This window comes from Rhineura floridana, chromosome 5 (assembly GCF_030035675.1).
Source record: "Rhineura floridana isolate rRhiFlo1 chromosome 5, rRhiFlo1.hap2, whole genome shotgun sequence".
NCBI lineage: Eukaryota > Metazoa > Chordata > Lepidosauria > Squamata > Rhineuridae > Rhineura > Rhineura floridana.
This window is the reverse complement of record NC_084484.1, coordinates 77,057,070-77,072,231: the sequence shown is the minus strand read 5'-3', so window position 1 is coordinate 77,072,231 and position 15,162 is coordinate 77,057,070. Positions and strand designations below refer to the sequence as shown.

Below are 15,162 nucleotides of genomic sequence, written 5' to 3'. Positions count from 1 at the left end.
TGTTGCAGTGGCCATTTTGGGGGGAATTTGGTTGTGGTGGCCACTTTGGATAGGCCTTTTTGGCACCAGCAACCATTTTGCTTGGGTATTTAACCCCCCCCCCATTGTTGGAATTGTTTAACAGTTAAAGCCTTATAGGCACAGGGTTTGGAGTCTAGTAAACCCCTTCCAGTTGGGTAGCATGTTTTTTTAAATAAATCCTCCTTATAAGGCCTCCTTTTTTGGCAGTTGATTTGGCCTTTGTAGTTAAGGTTATACGTCTGCGCCACTTGGAGGCTTTATACAATCAAGTGGTAAAGTTTAGCAGCAGTAGCAGTAATAATACAATAGATCTCACGTAATTCTGTGTGGATTGGTAGCCCGGAGGGCTTCTTTGCTTTGTTTATCATGTCTCCTAAGGAAGGCAAGGGTGGTCCCAAAAGGAAGAAAACCCCAAAGTGCCCTGCTCAGCGATAGCTTAGTGCACAGCAGGTGGCTTCATCATCGGATGATGAGGGCCCTGATATGAATCCTTGCAGAAATTGAAATGACAATCTTCAGAGGGTAGACAAAAGAGGGCCAAAGCGGTTCAGAGTAAGGAGGATAAAAAGGTAATTGGTGATACTGATTAGAATGCTGTTTCAGACCATTTAGCTGCCTTGAAACGCTCATCTGGTCAGTTTGCTCCGGTGATTACGGTACCTGATGTGGAACCTGTGGCTATGGGGACTCCAGGGGTGGAGACTGTTGTTAACTGGCTTTGGATGAGTTATGTTAGTCCCTTCCCCGGGGTCAGTCTTGGGGCTTTCCTGGGTGGCCTGGCTTGGGCTCATGTTTTATGCCTTGGGGAGCAGGTTAGGGATGGCCTTACCCTGCTTATGCAGAGCAATGCCTACTATGCAAGGGCGAGGTGTTTATCCTTCCTTCCAGCAGCCTGTGTGGGAGGCATGTAAGCTGGTATGGTGACCTGTGGGCAGCCACTCAGTTTGCAGGGGTGGCTTTGTCTTCTGTTCAGGCCGAAGCAATTCCATTTGGTGAGACATCTGCTCCTTTGGGGGCTCATATATCACTGGCAACCAAGGAGCATATTTGGAAAGATGAATACGTAGATGTCTTTTCCTTGCTCTATTGGGAGCCTGAACAGAAGGACAAGGATAAGCAGGAGGAGAGGGACAACGAGAAATTTAAGAAGAAGGTTGATAGGACTTGGGGTAATTGGCTGGCAGGGTTTCTGATTTACATCAGGATCTTGCTTCAGTGGCAGCAGTGGCTTCCACTTTGGTGAAATACCTGGATATTATTTTCAGGGCTCACATTGAATTTATGGTCAGTGTTGCTGACATACAATGAATCCTTTAGATGAGGGCGGCAGTTGATTTGAATTTGAAGTGGGACAGGAAGGACCTGGAATTTTGCAGTCGCTCGCCCTGTTCAAAGGGATAGGCCTGACAGTAGGCATTTGTTGGGTAAGTCTCCCGCACTGGCGCCTTCCCGTGGGTCAACAGGGCAGGGGGTTCAACCCTGCCTGCTCTGTTGGGAGTTCAATACTAAGGACATCTGTAACAGGAACCCATGTAAATTTAGACATGAGTGTTCCATCTGTGCTGGCTCCCATCCCTTCACCAGTTGCTCTAGAGCTCAGGGATTTAGGGGTTCACAGAAAGGGAAAAAACCCAGATCTGGAGGGCAGCCTTTGCTCCGTCAGTACCCTAAGCGGGCTGATACAGTTGACTTGGGGTGGGGGATTTTGTTATTGTTTCAGGATTCCAGTTGTTGGGGAGAATAGGCCCGCATGTCTGGGAATCTGAAGTCTATGCCCACTTTGAGGCTACTTCCTTTGGGCATTGTTCCTAAGATAGATCGTTGGCAGTATCTCCTCATTCATTATCTGTCTTACCCTAGGGGACAAGACAAATGATGATGATGCGATCCCTATTTGTGTTCAGTGTTCCTTTGATAGTGCAGTTGTTATGGTGTGGTGTTTTGGCCCTGGCACTCTCATGGGAAAGTGTGATATCAAGTCAGCATTTCGCCTCCTGCCAGTCCACCCTTTGGACTTTGATCTGCCGGGGTTTATTTTTTGTAGATCAAGCACTGCCCCTGGGGTGTTCTATTTCATGTCCAGCTTCTGAGCACTTTAGTACATTCGTTTGAATGGGCTCTCAGGAAGTGGGCTAGCTCTAGTGCAGTAGTTCATTCTCTTGATGATTTTCTTTTTGCCAGACCCACTAGTTCACAGCAGTGTTTTCAGCTTATGTCTGCATTTGGACATGTAGCTGCTGAGCTGGGGGTGCCTTTGGCCAAGGGGAAAACTGAGGGCCTTGCAGCTGTGCTTACCGTTTGGGGAACTAAGCTTGACTCAGTGGCACAGGCTTGCCATTTGCCAACAGCAAGGTTGGGTAGAACTGAAGCGTAGGGCTGCTAGCATGTTGGGTGCTTAGGGAGCTTCTGGAGTTAGTAGGGTATTTAAATTGTGCTTGTAGGGTTATAGCCCCCGGCAGGGAGTTCCTTCGCAGCATTTGTGATCTGATAAAAAGCCTCAGCAGACCTCGTCATAGGGTTAGGGTTACCTGGGATATGAAGGAAGATTTGTTAGTTTGGGCTCAATTTTTAGATCAGTTGAATGGAGTTTACTTTTGGGGGGAGTACTTATTGTTGGAGGCAGAGGCACAAATTAAATCTGATGCCTCTAGTGCTCTGGGTTTTGGGGTCATTTTTCGGGATAGCTGTGTACCAAGGCATAGCTGGTGGCATGGGCTGAGGCTGCATCATGAGGGATTTGACTTTAGAGTTCTTCTCTACAATGTTTTATCTGCGGGCAGATGAATCAGCTAACTCTGTGGTTCATTTTTGGTGTGATAACCAGGCCATGGTGCATGTTATCAATTCCCTTACTTCTAGGAATCCTAGAGTAATGGTTTTGATGCACGCTTTTATGACTCAGTGCCTTAGATTTAATACTCTTTTTCTTGCTCACCATGTTCCTGGCCTGGACAGTGGCATGGCTGATACTCTTTCCCACCATCAGATGTTGTGTTTTGGGAAGTTGGCCCCTTTGGCCAGACTTTACCCAGAGCCAATGCCAGTGGCACTGTGGGAACTTGGCAGCTTGAAACTGAGAAGGCCATAATGCTCTCCCTTGCCACCAGCACAAGAACCTCTTATTTAAGATCAGGTAGGGAATTCAGCGTTTTTCGTATAAACGAGGGGTATCCACTCCTTTGGCCTATCCCTGTAGACCAGCTGGTGGAATTTTGTGTAGGGCCTTTCTGCGAAGACTATCAGGGGTAAGTTAGTGGATTTTGGGGTTTTGGCTAAATGCTTGAGAGGTGGACCAGTGTCCATCCTCTTATGCTCAACACCCGTTGCCCTATTTCATCAGCTATTTGTTGGGTCTTTATGGGCTTTGGGGGTCTTTATGTAGTTTCAGCTAGGAGGATGTTTTGTTTCATGCTGTTGCTGTAACTGTTCTTTGGGGGCTTTTCATAAGGGTGAGATACTTTTTCTAGGAATGACAGGTCTGGTCAGGCTTTGCAGGCAGGTGATGTTATGACAGGTGACAGCAGTGTTCGGATCTGGCTACACATGTCCAAGACTGGCCAGAAGGACAGTCATCACTTTGTGGCCTCTTCCCCTGTGGAGGGGTTGTGCTCAGTCCGGGCACTGGGTTTAATGGCCAGTTTGAAGGGCCACTCTTTTGTCATCAGGATGGTTAGTCTTTCACTAAGTTTCAATTTTTGACCATCACCAGACGGGCCTTATCAGGTTTGGGTCTTGATCCTGAGCAGTTTGGCACACATTCCTTCAGAATTGGTGTGGCTTCTACTGTGGCTAACTTGGGCTTAGCCCAAGGGAGCACTGATATACAGACAGTGGAGTGCTGGTGATATGGGGCTTTCTGAGCTTATGTGAGGCCAGTCGAGGGCCCTCATTGAATGTTGCGCTAGTGAGTGACTTGTTAATTGTTGCTTCTTTTTTAACAGGTTGGAGGATGCTGGAGAGAGTCAAGGTACTCATAATTGGCCACAGCATGGGGTTCTGGGCCAAGAGGAAGATGTCGCAGACCAGGCACAGAACCCAGTTGGGGCTCAGCCTTTGCACTTCAGTCCAGTGACTGGGTAGATGTGGCATGCTGTAGGAACACCTCCTACCAAACGTTTTTGACCCTTCGTTGGGGCAGCACCCTCCTCACGTTTTGGTTATACATTTGGGAGGCAATGATCTGGGGTTGTTGAAGGGTAAGGCCCTCATCACACAGGGTTGCTTGGAGTTTGAGGTCATACATAGATGGCCTGGGACCTTGATTGTTTGGCCCAACATCCTCTTTTAGAGGGTTTGGAGGGTGGGAATTGACAGAGCCTGAAAAAGGCTCAAAAGAAAGTAGATAGGGAAGTCCAGCTCACTCTTGCTAATTGGCAGGGCGAAGTAATACATCATCCAGAGGTGAAGTGTGGCAGGGCTGATCTTTACCAGCCAGATGGTGTTCATATGTCTGATTTGGGTAATGATCTGTCTCTGACTGATCTGCAGAGTGCCCTGTGTGAAATTATTGGCTGCAGGTGGGGAAAGGGACTAAGCTGAGGCTTGTTCCATTTTGTGGCGGATATGTGCGGGAATTTTACAGGGGGTAGAGCACCCTTAGGCACCCCTGAACATGAAAGGTGGGATCTGAGGTTTGGTGAGGCCTGTTGACAGGATAACATTCACCTCTGGGGCTAACTTGTAACACCCACTCAAAGTTGTGAGGCTCTGGGAGGGGGTGGAGCAGGAAGGCCTCCCTAACCACCCTGTGGGGTTGGGGCTGGGGGAAGGGAACTGGGTTTGGACCACCCCCTTTCCCATGTCAGGGTGCCCTCGCCCAATTGGTTAAGAGTTCTGTCCCACAGTTTTATCTCTGCAGATCATTTTGTATAATCAATCTCTTAATTAGCTTTATCAAAATAAATGTGGCCTTTGCTTTACCCATACGTCACCTTGTCTCACCATTTCCTGACTGGCTGCAAAAGACTACGTCTGGAGCTTGTTAGTTTAGAAAAAGGCAAGAAAGGGGGAACGTAACAGAGATGTGTAAGATTATGCACTGGGGGAGTATGTAGGGATAGGTTTTTCTCCCTCAGAAGTCAGGGTCATACAGTGAAGCTAAATGTTGAAAAATTCAGGACAACAAAAGAAAGCACTTCTTCACAAAGCCCATAGTTAAACTATGGAATTCGCTCCCACAAGATGTAATGATGGCCATCAATTTGGACAGTTTTAAAAGAGGATTAGACAGCCTTAGCCTCTAGAAATGTGTGTTCTACCTCCACTGTATGCCTCTGCATTAGGGATGGGGGAGAAATTCATTTCAGTCTATGTTTAAAGGTGATCAAATTTGCACTTTCTGAAACAACATGAAAAATGAAACACAGCCATCCTTTAAAATTTGCTCCCGAATTTACAGTGCAGTTTTCCAACCAATGTTTACAAAACTGCATATATTAAGGGAAAGTGTGCATAAAAATGAATATACTGGTGAAAATAGCATACAAAAATGTGTAATGGTCAATACTGCATAGAAAAATGTGTCTTAGGAGAAATTTGCACAAAAATGCTTTAGAATTTTCATGAGGATCTGTTTGTTTTAAATTGCAAACTACTACAGAAGTATGGAGAACTGAATTTAAGACTGGGAAACAGAGAGAACAAAATTGATAGATCCTTCCATCCCTACTCAGAACATCATTTTTGGTGGGAATCTCAAGTGGGGAAAGTGTTGTTGCATTCATGTCCTGCTTGTGGACTCCTAAAGACATTGGCTGGCCACTGTGCGAACAGGATGCTGGATCAAATGGACCTTTGAGTTGATCCAGCAGGACTTAGTATACAATATATGTATGGAAATGTATGAAATACTTCCTCAAGTTTAACCAAGTGATCTTCTCTGTATGAAGTGAAAACATAGAGCCTTGCCATATTTAACCATGACAAAATGAGAACAGCTTCACTATTTTTTCCCTGGCCAAGTGGAGCTTGATCCAGGGTTTATTGTAAGCTTTTCCCTCCCTACTGAACAAGCAGCCAGAACACTGTCCATCCCCAAACTAGTCAAGTAATTAGTCCCATCATATACTATTAGCAGGGCTTTTTTGGTGTGTGACAGTACCCACCAGTAGAGTACCTGCACCTCTTTTTCTTTCTTTCTTTTGCTGCCCATGCTAGCCATGTTGTGCTGGAACCCACAGTACGTTTATCAAGTACTGGCACCTCATTTTTTTTAAACCCAAAAAGTACTAACTAGTGGAATAAGGTTATGAAGATTAGAAACACAGTAACACATACATGGTGTGTGGATTTGGAATTGGCCCTTCTGTATTGGTAAAGGCGAGTCCCTATTTTCTGACCCTGAAATGTCTCAATAGTGCAGACCATCCCAAGACATTTCTCCAGCCTCAGAGGTGTGTCTGTGTGTTTATTTATTTAATTAATATTTGATTTACATCCCGCCCTGCCTCCCAGTAGGAGCCCAGGGCAGCAGGGTGTGTTGAGGAAGCTTTTTCAGTGAGAGGCCAATAGGTTCATAGGTAACCTTCTAAACCAGTGGAGGATGGGGCTTTTCATTCAGAGAAATACATTGATCCTGTTGGTTGCCAACACAGGGGGAACACATTCACCCTTAGAGGCCTTCTTTGGCACCCATGGGGTCCTCCCCCTACCTGCAATTAGGCTTGGAAGAAGCCTTCTGTTGTAGCCAATAAAGGCTTTTTCCCTCAAGCCTAATTGCAGTATGGGGGAGATTGTGAAGGGTGTTACCACTTGGAAGGGGAGAGTTAACTCTCCCCTCCCCAGATATGACTTCCTGCTAAAACCAGCCCCCTCACCACAAGGAGTATTGAAAGAAACCTTCTACTGGCTTCTTTCAAACCTACTTACAGCAGAGGAGATGGGGATGGGAGTTACAGCTGAGGAGGATTACCCCTTACCTCCCCATCTGCACCCCCCACCAAAAAAATCTCCCATCCCTCACTATAATAGAAGACTTTTTTCAACCCTAATTATTATGCAGGGGTGATCTTTCTGGAGATTGTAGAAGGAAAGGAAAAGTCTTGCCTCCCCAGCTGCACTCTAAGAAAGTCACTAATTTGGCTTTTTAAAAAGTGAAAGCACATTTTTCAAGCTTAATTGCTAAGCTCAGGGAGTGTTGTGCTGCATGAACATGCATGCATGGTTGTGTGCGCATGGCTGTTGTGTGTGAATGGTGCCCACAACAGTTTCTCTGGTTTGCAGATGTTCCTATGGGCCCAAAACGGTTGGCGATCCCTGATCTATCTTTACAAACAGATTATACATAATTTTTACTGCTGGGGAGGGAGAAGGAGATGCCAGTTCAGATTTTCAAACTTGAGCATTTAAATGTTTTCGGCTTCCCTGAAAAATAGGTCTTGGGGCTTGACTCACCTTCAGCACACCTTGAGAAGGCAGCTTTACAGCTTCCATACTCTCCTTCAAGAAAAGACCCTCCAATGAGATCCATGTGTTCGTCAATAATTTACTAGATGTTTTCTCAAGCAAGCAGTCTCTCCAGAGCCCCTGTAAAAGGCACACTGCCCCTCCCCTCTGCTGATCTTTGTCCCTTAAGAAATAGAGGGAAAGCAGAATAGCAAGAGTGAGAGAATGCTGAAGGAGCAGGAGATAGAGAAGCAGAGCCGTGCATTCTATGCTGGTTTCAGTGGGAATCAAGCCCAACACTTGCAACACATCAGGTGCATTCCTTTATCCTTTGCAGTATCACAGAGGAAGCAGAAGCAAAACTGATTGCAAGTCTCTTCACCACCCAAAATGCTGCAATTGTTTTGGTTACTAATACAGCCTTGAATGCATTTATGGTCTGTGATGACACTCTTAAAAATTACAGTAGTACAAAAAGGGGGGAGCATTATCTGTGGTAGTTGCAGCCTAATTAAATGTATTACATTAAGTTTATATGCAAAGAAATGTCTATGGTCACTGACAGAGGGAGCTATGTTGATTCCTTTGTATTATTATTTACTGCTATTGCAAAATTTTCTATCCGTTTTCTCCCTCATTAAAGACATTCAAAGCAATTAAAAACAGCCAAAATCTATGTTCAATTAAAATAAGATAAAAACAACAAAACAGCATACTATAGTAGAACAGCAAAAAGCCAAGAGTCAGAATGAAAAACAAGGAACCTTAATCTAACAAGCAGAAGATCCAAAGTCCTGTTGAAAAAGATACACCTTTAGATGGCAGCAGAATACCAACTTTCTATCTGCTAGTCCACCTTCCTTGGTGGAGGAAGGTCCACATATTGGCAGCACTGCCCCAGAAAAAATCCTCTTCCACATTGCCACCAACTGTGCCTTAGGAGGTAGTGGCACAATCAAGAGGTCCTCCTCAACAGTTCTTAAAACCAGGTGGATTCACGTCGGAGGTAGTAGTCTGAATAGCTTGATCCCACGCTATTTAGGGCTTTAAAGGTAATAACCAGCACCTCAAATTGCACTCAGAACTGGACTGGCCAATGCAGCTAATAGCATGATCCCAATATTTGGGTTGTGATCATGATTCTTGCTGCAGGATTCTGCACTAACCAAAGTTTCCAAGGAATCCTCAAGAACTCTCCCCCCCCCCGAATGCATTACAATATTCCAATAAAGATTTAACTTGTGCATGTATGGTTGTGATATAAGCAAAAGCACTCCTGGCTATGGCTACCATCTGAGTATCTAGTAGCAAAACCAAATCTAAGAACTCTACTGGCCAGACTGCTTTGGTCGCCCTGCTTGATGACCTATGCTGGGCATCAGGCAGGGGGAGTGCATCCCTGTTGGTGCTGCTGGACCTCTCGGCAGCCTTCTATACAATCGACCATGGTATCCTGGACTGTCTAGCTGGGATGGGATTGGGAGGCACTGTTTTACAGTGGCTCCGGCCCTACCTGACAGACAGGACCCAGAAAGTGGTGCTGGGAGACTACTGCTCAACTCCCTGGCCGTTGGCCTGTGGGGTACCACAAGGTTCCATTCTGTCTCCCACGCTCTTTAACATTTATATGAAACTGCTAGGAGAGGTCATCAGGAGATTTGGAGTACAATGTCATCAATATGCTGATGACACTCGGCTCTCTCTCTCCCTACCACCTGATTGCAGGGAGGGAGTGCTCATCCTAAATTGGTGCCTGGAGGCTGTGAAGGGCTGGATGTGGGCTAACAAGCTGAAACTTAATCTTGACAAGACGGAAGTACTGCTGATCAAGGGAAAAACTGCATCAGGGATGGGGTTGCAACCTGTTCTGGATGGGGTTGCACTCCCCTTGAAGGAGCAGGTCCACAGATTGGGTGTCCTCCTGGATCCTGCCCTGCTGCTTGAATATCATACTTAAGATGCCCAAATACTTTGACTGCTTTTCAGTCCCTGCTAACAGTTGCAACTTTGTACATTGTAAAAGCAGAGTACTTCTCATACACAAATCCAACCTGTCACCCAACCTGCTTTTAATTTTGTTTCCCCACATTTGTATGGATGACTTTTATGCTTTAAAAAAATACAATTTCTCCATTCTACTTTTTTCATTTGCATAAATGATGGTAAAGCCCTGAGAAAACAATGTGTATCTTAGGGATGAGCAGAAGATAGGATCTACTGGTAGATCTTGGGCTGATTTGAAGTAGATTGGCAAAAATGTCTAATACTCACTCGTTTACGAATTGCAGAACAAAACGGCTCACTTCCCACTGCCCTAAATTAGATTGCTGAAATAAAGAAAGTTTAGGGGAAAACCAGAAGCAGGTGTGTGTGTGTGAATAGACTGTGGGATCAATTTGAAAACAAATTGGGCTAATCATGTGCACAATGGGAGGGAGGGAGGGATGACATTTAATGCGAACCTTCCTAATTCACACTCACTAAAACAATACACAAACTGAAACACATGTATCCTTTGAAATTCATACTTCTCCTAATTTTTGAATACAGTTCTCCAACCAAAAATGTGCATAAACATACATATATTAAGGGAAAGTGTGCATAAAATGCATATATTTGTGAAAACAGCATACAAAATGCATTATACTAGGGAAAGTTCCTTGTAACTCGGCAAAGTTGCAATCAAGGAGCCCTCTTGGTAGTTCCACCGCTCTCAGAAGCTTGGGGGGTGATGGTCTGGGAGAGGACATTTTCTATTGCAGCTACTAAGTTGTGGAACTCCCTCCCCACAGAGGTGCATCTGGCAACTTTACTGCATAGTTTTCAACAATGCTGAAGACGCACCTCTTTACCCTGGCCTTTGACACCTAAAATGTGTATTTATAGGACCTATTCTATTTTTAGTGATGTTGTGTTTAATGATGTATTGTAAACTGTTCTAACCTGCCCTGTGACCTTAAGGTGAAGAGTGGATGATGATGACAATAATCACATACGTACTCTAACGATGACAAATGCTTGTGATGACTTTTTTTTAAGGCAAACCGTTGTGGAAATTTGGCAAACCAAATGTAGGAAAAATAAGAAACTGAGAAAAAACTGAAATGGATAGATTTGTCCTTCCCTAGCTCAGAAGCACTATCTTCCATAAAACTAAGTGTACAGAACTCACCACACCATCATTTTTCATCTAGCTCTTGTTGGTGTACAGTAGGGCCCCGCTTTACAGAGATTTGCTAATGCAGTGGTCTCAATTAGACTAAAGCCCCACTCATACGGTGCTTGTTCTACTTTTACGGCAGTTTTCGGGCATCACGCACCATTCTATTCAATGGGTTCTGCTTTACAGCAGTTTTTGCTTTACAGCGGGGGTCCAGAACGTAACCCGCCATATGAGTGGGGCCCTACTGTATTCCAAAGTTCTAGCGAAAAAGGACAAGTCTGCTTACCTTGGTCTATATGACTATATTTAGGAAGGGAAGTGGGGGGGAGGGAAGAAATGCAACTTTTCCTCATCATTAGGCAATCATTAGGACTCAAAATAATCCTTTTAAATGGAACTTATAATAGACCTGATTAGTATAAGATTTTTACTTGTTGGACTATGCAAAACAGGTATTAACATTCATTTTGTTTTAGTTCACACAGTGCAAACTGCATCGTTACTAAATGTGAGGAGGAGTGCCAAGGGTGAAACTGGGTAATTAGCTTGGATTATTTTAACAACTCATGAATATTAGAAGCATCTGCTATACAGTTTCCAGGCTTGTGCCAAACCCTTCCATTTCACGAGTGCAAATTTATAAAAAGTACAAAATACTGCAACCAAAACTAGCACATACAAATATTTATTCTGAAAGTTCCATTCTACCCACCATTTTTCAGAATTACATCATCAAAGCACTTCATGGCAGTGAAAATAGCTCTTACCCCTCTGACTCACTCATTATATTCCATTAAAGCTGCAAAATGTGCAATCCACTTGAAAAATATGTTGTTTTTATTTAGTTTTAATGAAAAGTTAGAACGTAATAAGGGGGAAAAATACCATTGTACTGGGAGAAGACGTCCAGTTCCCCCACCCGCTCCACTCCTCCTCCACGCCCCACCCCACAGTCCGCCACCTCCAAATAACTTAAAGATAGTTTAAGGTTTTAATGTAATTTAAAATGAAGTGCATCTCTTTATTTATAATAATTGTACCTTAAAACATTCTAAAACCTCATAAATTACTTTCTTGGAAAAAAGGCCGCAAGCCGCTGCTTTTTGATTGGAAGAATATGTATTTCCTGTGAGTTCATTTTCTTTAACTTGACACTCCTGTTTTTTATAGGTTTCCTGAGAGCCTCTGCGGTATCCCGGGCTTCCGGCTGGTTCTTCACATCATAACACTGCAACACTGAGTCCTGGGGCATATCTCTTTTGAAGGAAAAGTTTTTTGTGGAAACCCCTGAGAGGCCCTTAATCTTGCCACAGAAAATGGTAGGTACTGCATCTTTGACAGAGACTATCACTTTGGCTGTCTGTGAAGTGCTCACAATCTCAATGTTACTGCCAGTGGAGGGCTCACAGGGTGCTATATTAGTCTGATCCACCAGCCACTTGGCCTGCTGTCTCAGGAGTTCTGATGAGCTGCTACTGATCACTCTGCTTTCAACCTTTGCTGGGGCCTCATAAGGTTTTGAAGGAACAAAGGGCGAAGCAGTACTAGAGAGTTTATCTACCACAGATTGAGTAATGCCATCCATCATGGATCCAGAACGACTGATATTACTTGCTTCTGTGCTGCTCGTCTTCCGACAGGAAGTAAATGATAGGTCTAAAGCACTGTCTTCCGGTGAGAGCTGGGAATTCTCATTTTCCTTGAGCAGAGGGGCTGTTTTCATGGACAGATCAAGGACCTCATTCTCATTACTCATCTTGATGACAGTGTGTCGATTCAGTTGGGAAAGCTCCCTGTGGTGGATGAAATCAAATGGTTTAGTTTCTTCTTTCTCCAAGGGAGTCTGGGTGCCTTTGCAGGAATGCAAGACAAATGAAGCAGCTGGTTTAGGGCAGTCCACGTTGGCCTTAGATTCAGCACTATGGGGCACTGGGATGGGGATAGGGATAGGGATAGGGACTGGCAGAGGGACTATCACAGGGTACGGTACCAAGAGTGTGGCTGGGGGAACCAGGGGAGATAAAGGGAAACTGAAGGGCTGTGGTGGGGGGACAGAAGAGCAGTCGGGGGGTGGCTGATAGGATGATGAACCTAAGGCGCCTTGTGTGGGAAAGAGATCTTGTAGAACTGCAGCGAATCCTGGTGTCTGAAACACAGGAGGCAAGACAGACTCTTGAGCTGGATTAGATGGTTTCTGATCCAATAGTTGTGGCTGTCCAATTGGGGCAGAACAGCCCTGGAAGAGGTTGCTGTGAATGGAGTTGGCCGCACAGGGGGAACTCTGTGGTAACACCAATGGAGAATTTAAATGCTGAAATACATGTTGCTCTAAGAGGACAGGCAGTGGAACTGGCCCTTGAGTGGTCATAACATATGGAGTGTTACTGTTAGGAGCAGTCTGAGGGGCGGTGCTTCCTGCTAGTTGGAGATGTATTGGGAGAACTACTGGGCTGTCCCCTAAACAAATTGGCTGAAGCACTGTAGCAGCTACCTTGAGAGCAACCCCGCTTTGGGATTCTGCTGGTGGTGTTAATATTGATGGAGCAGGGACAGTTACTAGTGGCGAAAGTGCTTTCTTCATCAAGTCTGCTGAATTGATATTCCATGCTTCTGCTGTTATCAGCTGGGCAACTCCATTTTCTAGCTTGTTGTTTGCCATAGCCGAGGGTGAGTTGGTAACATCCATGGGCAGGTTTTGTGTGTCCTTATACAGTTCCTCCATTTTACAGGATTTCTGAGACTTTGCAGAATTGTAATTTACATAGCTGTCATTGGCATCCAATTAATCTCTGGGCAGCCCGAAGCATCCACATCAACACTATCCGGCCTGAAAAACAGAGACATGTTTTAAGCACTGCATAAATTGCTTGCTTAAAATAATATTTGCAACTCTTTTTTAAAGAGCACCTCTCACCAAAATAGAACATTAAATGTTTCCACGCTTTGGGGCCAACCAGTTCTGTGGTACTGTGTCCTAGGAATATGTGTGTATTGTATATATGCATATACACAACATACATCTCTGAGTGTTATATGAAGAGTCCTGAGGAGCTTAAAGTTAGCCATAAACAAAGATAATTTAAGGACTGAAGCAGCTACAGACAAAACACTAGAGTGCAGAACAAGAATTCAGACTGTTCATTTTATACTTTTAAACAAAGCTTCATACAATGGTATCATGTGACACAGGGAAACAGCTGCACTGTTTACACTCAACAACAGCCCCAATCTGGGGTGCCCTAAAAATAACTCATGATAAAAATGATGCAGTCTTGGACTTGGAAAGCTTCTGTTTAACTGAAAGAATCACACGCTTTGCGCCTTTCAAGCTCTTAAGGCCTGCCAACCCAAGCACACCATTTGTGATATGTCTAAAGATTGCACTGAAGCAGCACCACAGAGCCTGACACACACAGAGTCCATTTTGCAGTTTTTTCATCCAAGCCATATTTAAAAATGTAACGTCTCTTCAGAATAATACAATGACAGAAATAGACATCTGTATTAAGAAAGATGTACAGAATTTAAATCAAAGCTGATTTGGATGTACTTGAACACATTATGCCCATCCTCAAGGCATTAAGCACAAATGTCTTGCCATGGAAGTTTTCACACCCTCACAGATACTAGCATGATCAGATGTTCCTTATTTAAAAGGCTGCTTCTTAATGCAGAACTTCAGAATCCAAGTAGTAATTATAGAAGTATTGCTTATTTGCTAAGAACTTTGGATCTTTAGATTCTGTTCCCATCTGCCCCTTACATTTTATATCCTTTGGCACCAAACCTTGCTTATCACCATTATGTCAATACATTGTAAATCTGAGCCAGGTTCTCACAGTATGGCAGGCCACAAGCCTAACCAATCAAATCAATTCTGTAGTACTATTCTAAAGTAGTGAGAAAAAGAAAAAAGGCTAATAACAAGCAAAAATAATGTATAAAAAAGTATAAAAAAGTACAACGAATATTATTATTTATTAAATTTATATCCCACCCTTCCTCCAAAGGAGCCCATAAACAATTTTGCATTAAATAGATGTAACACACAACAAGCAATTCACTAGAATTATAATTGTAATTCATGTAATTGATGGATTTGTTTCATTTGTAAAAAAACCGGATTTGCATTGTAAAGATGACTACACAACAAAGCAGGTGGTTACATAATAAATATGGTTGATGAATAGTTGACAAAAAATCTGGTTTGATTTAAAGATTTGTCATGAACCATCCAGTGGTAAAAGACAATGAGTCAATTTCCATATAAGGAAAGTGTCACCTGCAGCACAATTCTATGCATGTTTACTCAGAAATTAGTCACACTGTGTTCAATGGGGCTTACTCACTAGTTAGTGGGTTCAGGACTGCAGCCTGAGTCACTGTGCCCATCAATGTAAGTATCATAAGATCATTTGTTCCTCCTGTGTTTATTTCTAGGTTGTCAGATGGAGGAAGAGGAGTTCTTACCTGCACTTCCTTTTGCTGCAGCCAGTAAAAAGCGTAGGTCTATCTGAGCAATTGAATTCTGGTTTTCTTTTTAAGAGAGAGTATTTTTGGATTGATGACAATAACAACACAAATGAACTTATTGA

General features: G+C 43.8%; 1 protein-coding gene across 1 annotated transcript in view; it reads right to left on the bottom strand.

Annotated features, from left to right (window-relative positions):
• Nucleotides 1–11,236: 11,236 nt before the first annotated feature.
• RAI2 (retinoic acid induced 2) overlaps nucleotides 11,237–15,162 on the bottom strand; it is a 56,770-nt gene continuing 52,844 nt past the window's right edge. The window contains exon 2 of the mRNA XM_061627230.1: nucleotides 11,237–13,394. Within this exon, the coding sequence (XP_061483214.1) occupies nucleotides 11,634–13,289 (1,656 nt within the window). The 5' untranslated portion in view covers nucleotides 13,290–13,394 and the 3' untranslated portion in view covers nucleotides 11,237–11,633. The remainder of the gene's footprint in view (nucleotides 13,395–15,162) is intronic.